This window comes from Zalophus californianus, chromosome 13, assembly GCF_009762305.2.
Source record: "Zalophus californianus isolate mZalCal1 chromosome 13, mZalCal1.pri.v2, whole genome shotgun sequence".
NCBI lineage: Eukaryota > Metazoa > Chordata > Mammalia > Carnivora > Otariidae > Zalophus > Zalophus californianus.
This window is the reverse complement of record NC_045607.1, coordinates 33,199,988-33,216,156: the sequence shown is the minus strand read 5'-3', so window position 1 is coordinate 33,216,156 and position 16,169 is coordinate 33,199,988. Positions and strand designations below refer to the sequence as shown.

General features: G+C 48.1%; 1 protein-coding gene across 2 annotated transcripts in view; it reads right to left on the bottom strand.

The window, feature by feature from the left end:
- Positions 1–1,968: 1,968 nt before the first annotated feature.
- The window catches only part of TRIM14 (tripartite motif containing 14), a 33,566-nt gene continuing 19,365 nt past the window's right edge, over positions 1,969–16,169 (bottom strand). The window contains exons 3-6 of one of the 2 annotated variants that reach the window (XM_027614921.2): positions 13,798–14,031; positions 10,326–10,488; positions 8,455–8,547; positions 1,969–5,371 (exon numbers count right to left, since the gene is read on the bottom strand). In XM_027614921.2, the coding sequence (XP_027470722.1) occupies positions 4,836–5,371; positions 8,455–8,547; positions 10,326–10,488; positions 13,798–14,031 (1,026 nt within the window). In that variant the 3' untranslated portion in view covers positions 1,969–4,835. The remainder of the gene's footprint in view (positions 5,372–8,454; positions 8,548–10,325; positions 10,489–13,797; positions 14,032–16,169) is intronic. The other variant, XM_027614922.2, reaches the window with a different exon arrangement.

The following is a 16,169-nucleotide window of genomic DNA, read 5'->3' as shown; positions in this document are numbered from 1 at the left end:
TCCCTACTCATAATGAAATTACAAACCCAGCTAACAAGAAAGATCCGCAGTGTTTTCCTTTGTGGAAGAGCAGTGTGAGCCTTTCACAGAAAGTCAGTATCAGACTCCCCTCCGTTCTTCTGAACCAAGACTGAGATGAATGATTGTTCTCAGATATACTTCCAGATGCCTATTTATAGGAATTCATATTTATCTGACCTTGTTCACTATCATGCCTTGTTTCAAAGCATATACTTGAGTCTCTTTTCAGATGTATAGAATTAATTAGCCTTTTGAAGTTTCTTTACTTGTGAGTGTAGCGCCTCCCTCCCCTGTGGATCCCAAAGCAGTTTCTGCAGAGGCACTGATTTTTTTTTTTTTTTTTTAAGATTCATTTCAGAGATAGCATGAGTGGGAGGGGCAGAGGGAGAGAGAAAATCTCAAGCAGACACCGTGCTGAGCGCAGAGCCCGACGCGGGGTTCAATCCCACGACCATGAGATGATGACCTGAGCTGAAATCAGGAGTCAGATGCTTAGCCAAGTGCGCCATCCAGGCACCCTGAGGCACTGATATTTGTAAGTTTCTGGGTGGGGTGGGGAGGGAATCCTGGGCTGTACTCATGTGTAAAAGAGAATGCGTCAAATTGATGTGCTAAGAATTGAAGTGTGATTGAAAACGATCACCTGTGTATGACAAGGGTGGGTAAACTCAGTGTGCCCATAGCCAGTAGGAGCTGGCTACCTTGTGCTGCACTTGGCTGACCTGAGGGTGGAAGGATTGATATCCCAGCATACCTTTAGTCCACTCTGGTTGGGAAGCTCAGGTATAGAGGACATCCTTGACCACCTGCCAGGTGGGAGATGCACAGACGGGTACCGTTGGAGAGTTCATGGCCTATTGGGTGCAGGCATCTCTACAAACTGTACCCTACATGTGTGAACTGCTGAGATGTTTTCTAAAGGTCATGGAGCCATGGATGGGAATCCTGGGACGAGGGATAGGAGAGGAGGCACGGCCAGGGAAGGCCCCATGGTGGCACTTGAGGCACAGGCTTGGGAAGTGCCAAAGTGTCCAAGGACATGCAGGTGATGGTTTGGCAGGGAGTGGCTCCATGGGGACAAAGGATTTTTAAGGTGGTCAGAAAGGAAGCAAGGGGGGCACCTGGGTGACATAGTTGGTTAAGCAGCTGACTCTTCATTTCGGTTCAGGTCATGATCTTGGGATTGTGAGATTGAACCCCCCGTCAGGCTTTGCGCTCAGTGTGGAGTCTACTTGAGATCCTCTCTCCCTTTCCCTCTGTCTACCCCCACCCCTGGGCTCGTGCTCTCTCTTTAACATAAGGAAGTCTTAAAAAAAAAAGGAAGGAAGCAAGGGCCTAAAAGCCGGCGGAGTTTGGATTTTATTCTCTCTGTGGGAGGGAACCATGGAAGGCTTCTGGGGATATGCTGGACTCAGATCTGGCCCCCCACTCTCATGCTTACCCCTAACTTCACCTCACATGCAGCTTGGCTTCTTGGGCGGGATGTCCCCTCCTCATAGTACAGACTCCTGCCCACCAGGACCAGGCTGTGCAGGCCCGCGTGTGCGTATCCTCTGCTAGGCTGACATCCCAATCTCCTGCTCCCTGACAAACTGGAATTGCAGAAACAGAAGAGATGCAATAGGCAAGGAAGGGTCCTGGAATCTCTTAAGAATCAGTAAGTGACCACAGATGGCTTCCATGTTGCTAAAGGATGATCACAAAGATGCCAAAAGCTACGTAGTATTTGTCTTGGATAGGAACAGCTAGAAGGTAGTGCCTGTTTGTACGTAGGCAAGCACTTAGTTATATTCATACATAGTGAACTCCCCATCACTGGCACTTTTCAACCTGGGACCAACTGACTGCCACAGGAAAATTGTGGAGGGGACGTGAGGTGAGTGAGGTCCTGTCCAGGCCTAGGTGCCGTGTACTTGAAGCAACATGAACTCCCAATGAAGAACATGGTTACAAGGGATATATTCATATTTATTAAAACCACAGTTTATAAAATTAATGTTATTTAAAAAATAAGCAGTTTGCTGTATTAAGAAATTTCTGTAAGTATAAATCTGAAGGAGAATTAAGTAAGTGATTTTATAGTCATGGACCCCAAAGAAACTTTAGTCCTGTACTGAGAATATTGAAGGAGATTCCTGCTACTGCAGGATGTCTGCTGGGGATGCTGATGGGTCCTAGCATGGTACAGTACCGTATGGTTTTTATTTTTTATTTCTTTCTTTAAAGATTTTATTTATTTTTTGACAGAGAGACAGGGAAAACAAGCACAGGGAGTGGGAGAGGGAGAAGCAGGCTTCCCGCGGAGCAGGGAGCCTGATATGGGGCTCGATCCCAGCACCCCGGGATCATGACCTGAGCCAAAGGCAGATGCTTAACAACTGAGCCACCCAGTACTGTATGGTTTTTAAAGCAAGTTCATAACCAGTGGCTCATTTGAGCCTGCCAGCACTAGTAGGCAGGGTCATTTACCCCCATTTTGCAGATGACTGAGAAGTGAAATGACTAGCCTGAGGTCACATGACCGTGTACCGAAACTGCCGTTTTCCAGCTAGCACAGGTCTTGATACAGAGTAGGCATTGGATCAAAGCCGGTTTTTTTCCTGTATAGTTCAGCTGTCTCTGATATGTGAACTCCAAACTCAAGTTCCTCTTCTGGGTGCAGAACCTCATCTCAGCCCAAGGAAAGTTACCCAAAGGTAGACTCAGTAGGCCAAAGCGAAGCATCATAGGCAAAACAGGAGCGAGCAGGCACCAGCCAGAGACCAGCTGTGTTCGCCTGAACAGTACGGCCTGGTGGACGTGAGCACAACCCCAACCTTACCACTGGCTCTGTGACCTTGGGCAAGTTACTCATTCTGGATCTCAGTTTTGCCCTATGTAGAACTGGGGTAACTTTCTACCTCCTAGGGATGATGTCAGGATCAAATGAGTTAATAGTTGTAAAGCATTAGAACAGTGCCTGACAAAATAGCAGGTGCTCTTATTACTTGGCCCCGACCGCCACGGGTCTGGAAATAAGTCTTTGTTTGCAGGGATAAACAGAGATGTAGGGTCAGGCACATCCATCTTCTTCTGTCGGGAACGCCCTGTCAGAATTCAGCTCTGGGTCATCGCCAGTAGAATTCCCCTTTTTTCAGGATTCCTGGAGCAGTGTGCTTAGACACTATGCTGTCTATCCAGCTAGAGTTTTAAGTGATTTGGTTACAACCAAAGGCACTCTTTAAGGTTCCTTCTGCCTTGATTTACACTTGTATTACATTGCCCTGTATGAAAGTGGCATTTTTAGGTCAGAAAACTTAGAAATTGGCATTTTTATGTGCTTCAAATTAATGAATGCCCTGAAACCATAAGTGGGTTTCAGCTTTGCATCTTCTTCCCCTACCACTGCCTTCTTGCCAACCACCTAAGAAGATAATTTAACACATTATGATTTCAAAGCCATCTAGGGAATTTGACAAATAATGATGCTAAATCTTCAGAACTGAGGCACAGACCCAGAAGAGGCCTTCCCCTTCTGCTAGAGGAGCTGGACTGTGAGGTCCTCCTGGTTTGGCCTTCTGTATTTGTCACTTCTTAATGGAAAATGGGGTTCTCTGGGCCATCCAGACCTTACTCTTAGCTCCTCCTCTCTTAGTTCCAAGACAGTTGGGAAAACTGCCTGTGGTTGCTAAGCAACAGTCGCCTGCTGGTTTCTTCCCAACATCCCTCGAGGAATGAATAAGCAGTAAAATCTCCCACATTGAAAGCTGGGCCTGAAGAGCTGGGACATGGGGCAAGTAAAACACTTGCCTTGGGGCTGGGGCGTGGCCCAACTTTAAGGAACTTTCTTTTAGGACCTTAGTCTCCCCAAATGTACAGTGAGGTTAGGCTGGGTGATTCAGGAGGACTTCTCAGCTCAGCTTTTCTTTGATTCAATGATAGCCGGCTGCTGGTCATTGTCTGGGAGGGAAAGGGACATCCTGACCTCTGCAGGGTGGGGAGGGTATAGGACATAGCTGCCCTTGGACAGCTTCCAACCTAGTTGGAAAGCAAGGTCCTAGACGTGTGGCTCTCCTAGTAAGAGGTTCTTGTGGCTTGGGAAGACTTCCTGGGGCAGTTAGGCCAGGGGAAGGCTGAGACAGGCACGGGCAAAGGTGCCGAAAGCTCTCATTGGAGGGTGTCTGAAAAGAGCAGAAGCTAGATGAGCATAAGGAGTTTGGGGGCAGACTAGAAAAGCCTTGAATGCTAAGGTAAAGTGCCAGCTTTTTTCTCCCTGAGGTCCTTGGGAACCTCTTGGTAGTTCTAAGAGGTGAAATGAGGTTTTAGGCACAGCAATCTGGCCGTACAGTGGAGGATGAGAATGGGAGAGGGTTCAGGCCCCGAGGTGTTAAGATGCTCTTGTGGCTGCTTTGAAAAGCGACATGGACAAGCTGGAGCAGAGTGGAGAGGAGGAGGCAGGTCAAAGGGACCTTAGGGGGAAAGGGCTGGATGACTCTCCTATTTATTGTGTGCCCACTAAGTGCCAGGCATTGCAGACTGCTCTAGGAGGGAGAGACCTGAGGCTGAGGATAACCTATTCTGACATGGTCAGGATGCTCAGGGTTCCCTTGTGGGTAGCACCTGGACTAAAAGCAGTGTAGTGACACTGAGACCCGGTAGAGGACCTGTGTTTAGGGCATGTTTGAAACTAGCCAAAGAGAGGAGCCCTTTCAAAGCACCGGGCAGGACTAGTGGGGGAGATGGGGGTGCTTGGGAGCTGGCAGTGGCCCAGCCACATCGGGTCGGGTGAGACCAGAGCAGTGGAAGGCCTAGGGCGGTCACTCCGGTCTCAGCCCCTAGGGCAGCCGGGAGATGCTGATGGCCCCTTCCCAGAGCCGCAGGGCCGGGTAGAGCGGCTCCTGGAAAGCGGCCCGGAAGGTGTGCAGGTGGCTCATGCCGCCCGACACGTTGTAGAAGGAGAGGACGCCGGCCTCATAATCCAAGAAGACCCCGAGACGGTCGGGGTCGTCGCGGGGCCGCAGGCGGCTGCGCTGGCCGTCGTGGAAGGCCCAGTACTCCAGGTCGTAGCGCTTGAGGCACCAGGACTGACGGTTGCAGCCGAGGCGGGCGGCGGCTGAGGCCCCGCAGCGCCGCAGGGACGCGTAGGCGGCGCCCACCCACCAGCCGACGCCTGCCTCCTGCACGTCCACTTCCCAGTAGTGGCGGCCGGCGGCGTAGCAGTCGCGACCCAGCACCTGCCACAGCTTGTCAAAGCGCAGCGCGGGTGTGGGTCCCAGGCGGCCCATGAGGCCGCAGCGCACAGTCAGGCGGTCCGCAGAGAGGCGCAGGCGCGCGTGCATCGTGTCTGGCTCCAGGGTGGGTGTGCGTGCATCTACGGGAGGGGGGGGGGGCACACCTGGTGGGCGGGGCCAGCGGGGCGCCCCGGAACCGGTCGGGGCTCCTGTCCCCGCCCAGCCCGCCCCCCGACCACGTCCCCACAACTTCACCGTAGGAAGCAGACACCCGGAGTCGCCAGTGGATAAACGAAACGCCACCCTTTAACCCTGATTACCTCCGAGGAGGTGGCAGTGGGACATGGGAAGGAGTGAAAATTTCCCTGAATTTTGTGCCATGGAATTTGTTGCCAATTTCTAAAAAAATTAATCCTGTCGCTATTAAGGCTTCGGTGTATACTCTTCCAGTTTTTATCTTGCCATTTTATAGTTTTTCTTATTGGTATCATGCCATACACGCTTTTGGGTAATCTGGTTTTTAAAATTTGTTGATGTATTTATGAACATTTTCCCCTATCAAATAATATTCTTTTATCAGAGCATTTTAATGGTGACCCTAAGATTTTTTTTTTTTTTTTTTTTTTTTGAGAGAGAGAGAAAGAGAGCATGAGGGGGGAAGGGTCAGAGGGAGAAGCAGACTCCTTGCTGAGCAGGGAGTCCGATGTGGGACTCAACCCCAGGACTCCGGGATCATGACCCGAGCCGAAGGCAGTCGCTCAACCAACTGAGCCACCCAGGCACCCGACCCTAAGATTTTGATGTGTTGGGTGTATTATACTTTAATCTGTCTCTCCCCCTTCTCAATATTTAGGCTTTATTTTTTTTTAAAGATTGTATTCATCTATTTGTCAGAGCACAATCAGGGGAAGTGGCAGGCAGAGGGAGAAGCAGGCTCCCCGCTGAGCAGAGAAGCCCTAAGTGGGGCTTGACCCCAGGACCCTGGGATCGTGACCTGAGCCAAGGGCAGACGCTTAACCAACTGAGCCACCCAGGCATCCAGTATTTATTTAGGCTTTAAAAAAGCTCTTGAAAACACAAATATAATTACCTCTTTATGCATCTGATTACTGCTTGAGGATACATTCCTGAAAGAGGAATTGCTGGATCAAGATGGATAATTTTGCTTTCAAGGCCTTTGGTAAATATTGCCAACTTGTATCCCAGAAATGTGCTGACTTAACTCCCAATAATTGTTCTTACTGCATTAAACCACATCTGTAGGCACGAAAAGCAAAGTCTAGATGGTAGGGGATATGGATGTTCTGCTTTAGTCGATACTGTAGAATCGTTTGTGGAGTTTCCTGTAGCAAGGTTTTGCACATCTTTTGTTGAGATTTATTCCTGATTTTTTTAAAATGTCACTGAAAATAATGTTTTTAAAACTTCATTTTCTAATTGTTTATTGCCCCCCCTTTTCTCATCCTTACAGCTTTCATTTCTTTTTCTTACCTCAAGGCACTGTGTAGGCATCCTTTTCTCCCACTTCTGGGTAAATACTCAACAGAAATGCATGCATATGTGCATCAAAAAGACATGCATAGGAATGTTCATAGCAACATCATTCACTACAGGCCAAACCGGAAACAATCCAAAATGTCCTTCAATAGTATAACGTGTGCTATATTCATACAATGGGATACTATATACAGCAGTGAAAACAAACTACTTCTATGCACAATAATATGGATAAGTGTCCCAAATATTATGTTAAGTGACAGAAGCAAAACACAAAAAAGTACAATCTGAATGAGCTAGTCATGTAAAGGCCAAAGACAGGCAAAACTAATCTACAGTGTCAGAAATCAGGACAGCAGTTACCCTTGGGGGAGTAGTGAATAGGAGGCTGAATGAGGAAGGCTTCTGGGGAGCTGGAAATTTCCATTTCTTGGTCTGGAGGAGGTTATAGACTGTATTCACTTTAAAAAAATGGGGCGCCTGAGTGGCTCAGTTGGTTAAGCATCCAACTCTTGGTTTTGGCTCAGGCCATGATCTCAGGGTCATTGAGATCGAGCCCTGCACTGGGCTCTATGCTTGGTGCAGAGTCTGCTGGAGATTCCCTCCCTCTTCCTCTCCCTTCCCCTCTGCTGCTCCCCCTCCCCGCCTCTGCTCTCACTCTCTTTCTAAAAAGATAAAATCTTTAAAAAAATGAGCAGCACCCCTTTGATTCTGTACTTTTATGTATTTTATATTTCCAGGTTTACTTTAAAAGGCACATGCCCAGTAATTCCACTTTGAAAAATTACTCCTATAAAATAATTTAAAAATGAGCTAAGGTATATCCATTCACTTATTCAGCAAATATGTACAAGAATGGACATTTATTGCAGCATTGTTTACAGAAATGGAAATGTAAAGCAGCCTAAATGCCCAGCATTATGAGACTGGTTAAATGTGGCCTATTCAATCAATGGAATACCATGCATCCTTTAAAAATAATGATAATATTTAAATCTATTCAAATAAATTGTTCAAGGTATACTGTTAAATAAAAAATTTACAAAAGAATATGCAATCCCACTTTTAAAAATCTGTACACATATATGTTTTTAAAATGTCTGAAAGAATGTATGCCAAAATATTAATAGCCTTTTTCTTTGGGTTTTTTTTATATCTAATTTCTAATTTTCTGTAAGAAGCATCCATTACCTGTGTAATTTTTTAGGGAACAAAGCTTTTCACAATATATCACTAAATAAAAACAGGTTACAAAACAGCATGTATAGTATGACACCATGTTTGTAAAAAATATATATATTAAATATATCCTTGTATGTATAGAGAAACCAAAGAAAGCTAACAGGGCAAACAATAATAGTAGTTATCTATGGGAAAGTGATTTTCTTTAAAAAATTTTTGTTTTTGTTTCCTAGTTTTTCTACAATGAACATGTATTATTTCTGTATTTAAGATTTTTTATTATTATTACTTTTAGGTAATAATCTCTACACCCAACATGAGGCTCAAACTCACGACCCTGAGATCAAGAGTCACATGCTCTACCAGCTGAGCCAGCCAGGTGCTCCTTATTTCTGTTATTTAAAAACTAGCAATAAAGGTTGAAAAAACCCAAGTTGGGTGTGTTAAGAAAACGGGGTGACCTCCATTTCTGTGACCCGCCCCCCCTTACCCACGCACCCGGCCCTCTCCACCCTCCCTTTGCTCCCCGCTCCCTGGGGCTTACATTTTAAGAAGAGTGATCGCTCTGGTGAAGGGCTTGTTTTCAACAGGGAAGCTAGCTTGGTGCTCGTGGAGCCCGAGAGCTGGCAGTTCGTGTCTGTAAAAGATTGTGAGAAATGAGTGCCTGGCGCTCATGCAAGCACAGCAAGTTACAAAACATACTAAAAATATTACAAAACTGGAGATTCGCATCATCTCTCCCTGAGAGGTGCATGCAAATTTAAGCAGTAAATGCAAATTCAGGAATTCAAGACAGACAGGAATACTCTAGGACGATACTCGGGTCTAAGGAGAAGTGTACTTCGGAGGGTGGGAAGTGAATTCAGGCCAGTGTGAGCGAGCCCTGAACCCAGGGACGGGACAGCAGGCTCAAGGAGGACCAGGAGAATCAACGATGTATTCAACAGTCAAGCATGGGGGGCCACCGCCTGGCAGACATACAGATTCCGGGGTAAAATGGAAAACGAGAAATTAGGTCATCCGAAAAGGTCATGTCAGGTCTCATTCCAGTGCAAGGGAGTTGAGGGGAAACCCAAGCCATGGTCCCTGTCTTCCACAGCTCCATCAGGTAAAGAAGGTGAGAAGTGAGCTCACCTGAGCTACCTGCCAAGGCACGGAGTGCTCCAGGTCACAGAGAAGAGAGAGGAATCAGGGCAGACATCATAGAGGAGGAAGCGCCTCAGCTAGCCCTTGAAGGACAGAGAAGATTTGGACATTCAGAGAAAGATGGAAGGCTTTCCCAGCAAGAGGGTATGAGCGGGAGCACAGGCATTAAGGGCAGGTGCTCATAGTGGCACCTAAACTGGGGAGCCACGGAAGGTGTCTGCATGAAGGCAGACACGAGCAGAACTTTCAAAGCTCCCTGTGGTGGCGAGTGGATGGGGCAGGGTGAGCGTGGAGGCAGAGGTCCTGCTTGGAGGCTCAGGCCCGAAGCGGGGCAGGACGGACGGCAGAGGGGCCGCGGGAGGAACTGCTGCAGTGGCAGACAAGCCAGGGCCCAAGTGTTTACTGGCAGCGGACTGGAGTCAAGCAGCAGCGGACTGCGGGGAAGATGCACGTCCCCTTCTCAGAGATGCCGTCTCCACAGCCCCATAAAAAAATCCAGCTCCTCCTCCTGGTCACCCTGAATTCTCACCCTGCTGTATTTTTCTCCAGAGCACTTACTGTTGACATACTCTCTTACTGTCTTGCTCCCAGAACACGAAGCACCACAAAGGCAAGACCTTTGTTTTTATGCCCTGCCGTGCCTAACAGAGAAGAGGGGCTCAGTAAGTGTTCTGGAGGAATCATAAGAGCGGAGATGAATGAAGGAAGAAAGGTATTTCTGAGCGCCTGCTTCGTGCTAGGCCCTGCAGGGACCTCGGAGCAGGGCTCAAAGTGGTTCTTACCCTTTGGGCATTTACGACAGGCAGGGGGAGGCTCTTGTCTCCAGCTCAGGGACAGCCCCAGGCCGGAGATGCAGCAGGGTGTGGAGGGGGGAGAAGCAGTGGCCAGCACAGCCGGCCCAGGGTGGTGCGGAAAGCCTTCTGGGGTGAGCACCGCTGGGCCTTGGTGGGACTTGGCCAGAGGGAGAGGAGGAGGGGAGTTGGCTATTCCAGCTGGGAGTCCAGAGCAGGCAAAGATAAGGTGCAGCAGAGTCCTGGGAGCAACTTAGGGGCAGAAGCAGAGCAGGATGGTTGCAAGAGGCAGGACAGGGTCTCAGAAGAGGAAGGAAGTGAAGTTTGAAGGGTGGGTAGGGCCTAGGCCCAGGAGTCCTCTACCACCCAGCCATGGGCCTTTGTGTGGAAGGGACAGGATTTAGGTCTTCGCAGTCATCTCTGGGTTAAAGGGTCCTAGGGGAGTTAGGGACACAAGGTTGGTCCCGCAGCAACTTACTCTCCTTAAGGCGAACGTCCAGTGGCGTCTGTAACATGCTCTGCATGGCGTCCACGAGGCCCTTAAAGAAGCTCTTGACAGGCTCGAACGAGAGGGGCTCTGGGTAGCACAGGTCTCCCAGGCTCATCTGCTGCTGCATCTCCTGCTCCACGGCCCTGTACTCCTGCGAGGGTGTGCGGGGGGTCAGGGTGGCTCCGGGAGCGGTGGATGCTGTCCCAGGCTCCACCCGCTGCACCCTGGACCAAACCGGGGCCAGCAAGGGTGGCCCCCATCCCGCCCCCGCACCTGGGAGCAGCCCAGGCTGTGCTCCCGGAAACAGCTCTGGCGAGACTGCACTGTTGACTTCTCCCTCCCTCCCTTCCTTCCATGTTCCTGGCGCTCTACTCAAGGCATGAAGGGCAGAGGAAGGAAGGAGGCTGGCTGACTGCACCTGCCCTTAAGTTGCTCACCACCTTGCAAGGGGCCCTGAAGCTTTCCAGACACTGCCACAGGGCTCTGCCTGACGTACGGGGGGACGAAAGGAATGATGGACCAGTTTTCCTGGGGAAAGAGCCCTCTGGGCATGTCCAAAGGAGAGAGCAGGAAACACGTTCCAGGAGGGAAGTCAAAGACCCTGGAAATTCAGCTGGAATGCCGACTGAGGGAACATGCCCGCCACCGTGAGGACCTGTCCTGTTTACTGCCTGGACCTCCCCCTTTAAATAGCCTTCCTGGGTTAAGTGTGGCTTTGCTAAGTAGAAGCTAGAAAACTCACTCTCCCAGCCTCCTTTGCACCGAGGTGCAGGCATGTGACCAGGCTCCTCCAATCTGAGGCCTGGGTGTGGGAGTGCCGGTGAGGCAGTGACAGGGGCTCGTAGTTCTCGGGGGCAGCAGGGGGTTCTCAGTAAATGTTCGTAATAGAATAAGGAATGAACTTGAGCACACCTGTTTCTCACCTTTGCCAACTCAGGGAACAGCTCCCTAGCCACCCATATTTCAAGCCAGAAACTGGGCATCATCTTGGATCCCCCCTACTTCCACTCACCAATCCTGCTGCATCTCAAACCTGCCTGCCTCTCCTCATCCTGATGCCTGTCCGCTGGCCCTGGCCCCCGCAGTCCATCATCCTGTCACCAAAGCGACCTTCCAAAAGCATTACACCGACCAGGTTGTTCCCCAATTCAAAACGCTCCCCTGGCTCCCAAATCTTTACAGGACAGTCTAAACCCATGGCCAGGCATATATGGCCCTCCACTAACTAGCCCTGGTTTCCGGATCCAGCTGCATCTCCCAACAGAGATGTACCCTCCTCCCTTGTACCCCTGCCCTGCCTCCAGCCAGGCTAAACCCTAGCGGTTCTCCAGCCTGCCAGGCCCTCATGTGCACATGATTCCTTTCTGCCTGGGATGTCCTCTCTGCTCTGTCCCTCTGTATATCCCTGGTGAGCTCCTCATGCTCCCACACCCAGCTCCACGGTCACCTCCCCTTAGAAGTCTTTTCTGACCCACCCCCGCCATGCAGAACTGAACACTTTGTAGATATACTTCTGCTGGCTCACTTGGGCTGTGTTGTAAATAACTATTTCTGAGCATGTCCCCCCACCCTCAAGCTCTCAGTGTCAAACAGGAGCCTGGCACGAACAAGTTGCTCAGTATATATTTGAAGAATACATGAGTGAGCAAATAGGGAGGAATGATGGGGCACCTGGGTGGCTCAGTCATTAAGTGGCTGCCTTCGGCTCAGGTCATGATCCCAGGGTCCTGGGATTGAGCCCCGCATCCCTCTCTCGCTCTCTCTCTCTCTCTGTCAAAATAAATAAAATCTTTTTTTTTTTAAAGATTTTATTTATTTGTCAGAGAGAGAGAGAGAGAGCACAAGCAGGGGGAGTGGGAGAGAGAGAAGCAGGCTCTCCGCCGAGCAGGGAGCCCGATGCGGGGCTCGATCCCAGGACCCTGGGATCATGACCTGAGCCGAAGGCAGACGCTTAAACGACTAAGCCACCCAGGCGTCCCCAAAATCTTAAAAAAAAAGGGGGGGAGGAATGATGAATGATGAACATCAGTAGCTCTGGCACCAAAGAATAAAGAAAAAAGATGATAAAGCCCTGAAACTGTATCTATGATACAAGAAAAACATTTTTCTCCGTGGAAGCATCCCTTTGTATTAGATATCCCTACCCAGTACCATTATTTTTAAAGAAACAAACAAATGTACCCCTCTGTGCACCTTGCTCCTCTCAAAGTATAATATCCAATGTGCCTAGGAAGGCACCTCACCTGGTATCGTTTGTTAGATGTATTCTTTTGTTAGCTAACAATGAGACACACAGGCTGAACTGACTAAGGCCACATACACACACAAGCCTAGAAATATTTGCCGCGGACTGGCTTAACTGGTTTGGTACTGCCTGATTTATTTGTCGGTCTTATTTTCCAGCCAAAGCCTAATCTGTGATTAGACTCAGTGACACCTTTATTTAGTTGTCCCACAAGCCTGTAAAGCATCTTACAAAGGTTATCTAACACAGCAAGATTTTCCTCTATAGCGAGAAAACTTAAGCCAAGAGAACACCAGGATAAGAAAGTAAGCGGGAAGCCAGAGTGAGAGGAGGAACAAAGTGTAAGCCGCCAAGTCCCTGCCAAGCCATTTGAAACCTATGTAGCTCTTAGGTTGCCAGAATCCAGGGCGAAGAAGGAAACGGGAGGGTTATGTGAGTAGGAAAGCCATCCCAGTGCACAGGGGGCCAGGCAGGAGGATCAGCACGAGAGGGGAGTTTCTCCTGTGGTTACTTGGGAACAGGAACACCACTCTCAACAACATGTGTTCACTAATATAGTAATGAATCACAGGGGCTATTTCCTAGATGCTCCCTCGGTATAAGGTGATAGCCTCCAACAGAGCCCAGTGGCCAAAGAGTACCATCCTTCTCTCCCCTTTGAGCAAAGTGTGAGTCACCTCTTGGAGCCTGCTCGGTAGCTGGAAGGACCCCTGCCTTTCCAGGAGGGGGTCTCAAGTAAGAGTGCCCAGGCAGAGGGCCGGGCAGCTGTGCCGGTGGCTCTGGAGTCAGGCCGACCTGGGTTCTGATCACAGCTCTGCTGCCTATTAGCTTTGTGACCTCGGACGAGTCACTTCACCCTCCCTGGGCCTCAACTGCTCATTCATAAAATGGCGTGAGAACATCCACTTTGCAGAGTTTTAGTAAATATGAGAGCATAAAGTGCTTGGAACATAGAGCCCCCCCTCCCCCCGCCCAAAATGGTGGCTGTTAATTTTATGTCATTAGTCTTAAGATGTATATGCTCTTGCTAACAATGCCTATTTCCTTACCACTTGTGTGGGGGCAAGAAAGCCTGCATGCTGACAAGGCAATTCTCTGTGTATTCACTCAGTGCATAAACCCTGTGTTCAGTGCCACAGTAACTGAGATGAAATGCCGGGGGCGGGGGAGAGTGGAGAGCAGGGGTCCGCTGTGAGGACAGGAGCCCAGCATTACCTGCAGCAGCAGTATGGGATCGGGCTCCTGGCTGATACTCCAGACCCTGTTGGAGAGACTATGCATGCCATCTATTTGCTCTTTGCAAGATTCGATTTGCTCCCTGTACGCCTGGAGGGTTAGCTGTGTGTTTTTATCAATGAATTTCTTGGCCAGCATTTCCTCTTCATCAAGTAGTAGTCTGAGTTCAGTGAATTTTCCCGTCAGCCAGGTTTTACTTGACTCTGCATGAGCCTGAAAAGAAACCAGTTGCAGATGATATCACTGCCAACCAGGAAATCCGGAATAATCAACATGAAACAAATTATTACAACCTCTAAAAAGTGAGCTCAGCAAGGTGGCCGGGCAAGTGTAAGATCAGCTTGTAAAAACTCCAGCTTTCCCAAGTACCACCTATAACCAATTGGAAAATGCATGGAGAAATAAAGATAGTGGGAAAAAAATAGCAAGATACCAAAAAATAAACCTAACAAAAATTGTAATGAACTACATAAAGAAAAGCATAAAACTGCACTAAGAGACATTTAAAAAAAAAAAAAAACAAACCCAAACCTCTGAATGTGTAGAAGAAAAGACCATATTCCTGGCTAGAAAGATTCATTAGAGTCTACAAAGTCATTGAATCCCAGTCTTAACATGTGGATTAAACAAATGGTAAATTATGATGGCAGAGAATAAGCACAAGAAAAGCCAAAAATTGCTTTAAAAAGATCAATGAAGGATGAGCTGCCTTATTAAATATGAAAACAAACCGTCAAGCTACAGGATTTAAAATCCTATGGCTTAGGCATAGACAACGATCAAGAGCACAAGAGTTCAGAAATGAACTGTGTGTGTGTGTGTGAGAGAGAAAGAGAGAGAGAATGGTGGCATTTCAAATTACTGGGAGGAAAGAGTGAACTATTCCATAAATGGTATTGGTACAGCATGCAATTAACCATGTATTTGAAAAAATATTTTGTTAGATCCTCATCTTATACCATATATAAAAATAAATGCAAACAGAACCCCACCTTGCCAAAGTAGTAGTCTTGCCAAAAAAATGAGACTCTGTATCTGATAACTCTAAATTTACCTTAGAGAGCCAATTTAGAGGATGTACAGAGAACAGAGGAACATGACAGCCATCAACTTGAGAAATACGCCAACCAAATGCATTTTAAAAACTTTATCTCACTTCTAATTCTAACAAAACATGACGTAACGCAGTTGGGAATGTGACCACTGGTTGGATACTGGATGATATAAGGCAACTGTTGTGAATTTTCACAGGTGTGATGATGATAACATGGCTGTGCATGTAAAAAAAAAAAGCATCATGTTGTGGAAATAACACCTTAAACTTTTACAGATAAAATGGCATGTGTGGTATTTGCTTCTAAATAAATGGGTATGCTTGAGGTTTTCTACAACAAAAGGTAAACAAACAAAAAAATTCCACATAAAGCACTACACATTTAAAGCCATCTATCAGAATGAAATACAAAACAATTTTATTCTAAAAATTTGAGACCTTTGTAAGAGGAACCTAAAACTCAGCTAAAACGCAGCCATAGTGGGTTTGATCAGATAAAAGATGAAACTCTTCCTAAGAGGAAAGGTTCTGTAGACAACGGTTCCATGACAGGTAACAAACTACACAGGCTTATCATCCATCACGTACAGTAAAAAGAAGAAATCATTTGATTTAAAATGGACCAAATGCATGTAAGTGCCAATAGCTGGATGAAGGGGTACCCAGCCTCTCAAACAGTCAAGGAAGTAAGCGATATACCAGAAAATACCTTCTGGCCATCAGCCTGGAAGATAATAGCAGAGCCTCGAGTGATGTGTGGAGTAGGCACTTACCTACCCTGTGGGTGACAGTGTCTCTTGGCACTGCATTTTTAGGGGACAATGTGATGATATAAAAATTTTAAACGCAGCCATCCTTCGATGTAGCAATTCCTCTTATAAGAATTGATCTCAGAGGAGGAGGAGCAAGATGGCAGAGGAGTAGGAGACCTGGATTTCGTCTGGTCCCAGGAATTCAGCTGGATACGGATCAAACCATTCTGAACACCTACAAACTCAACAGGAGATTGAAGAAAAGAAGCAACAACTCTCTGAACAGAGAAGCGACCACTTACTGGAAGGTAGGACGTGCGGAGAAGTGGCAATCCTTATATCCTTATATCAGGCCATATTCGGGAGGATAGACGGGGGGGGGGGGGGGGGGGGGGGGGGCCTCCATCAGCCACTTCTGGCAAGTGATAGAGCCGTGGAGCACAAAATCGGAACTTTTAGAAGTCGGCTCTGCTGAGGAAGTCGCTCCAGTGGCTAAGCGGGGGGTGGAACCCTCGCAGGACACTGTGGTCTCAGGACCCTTGGGG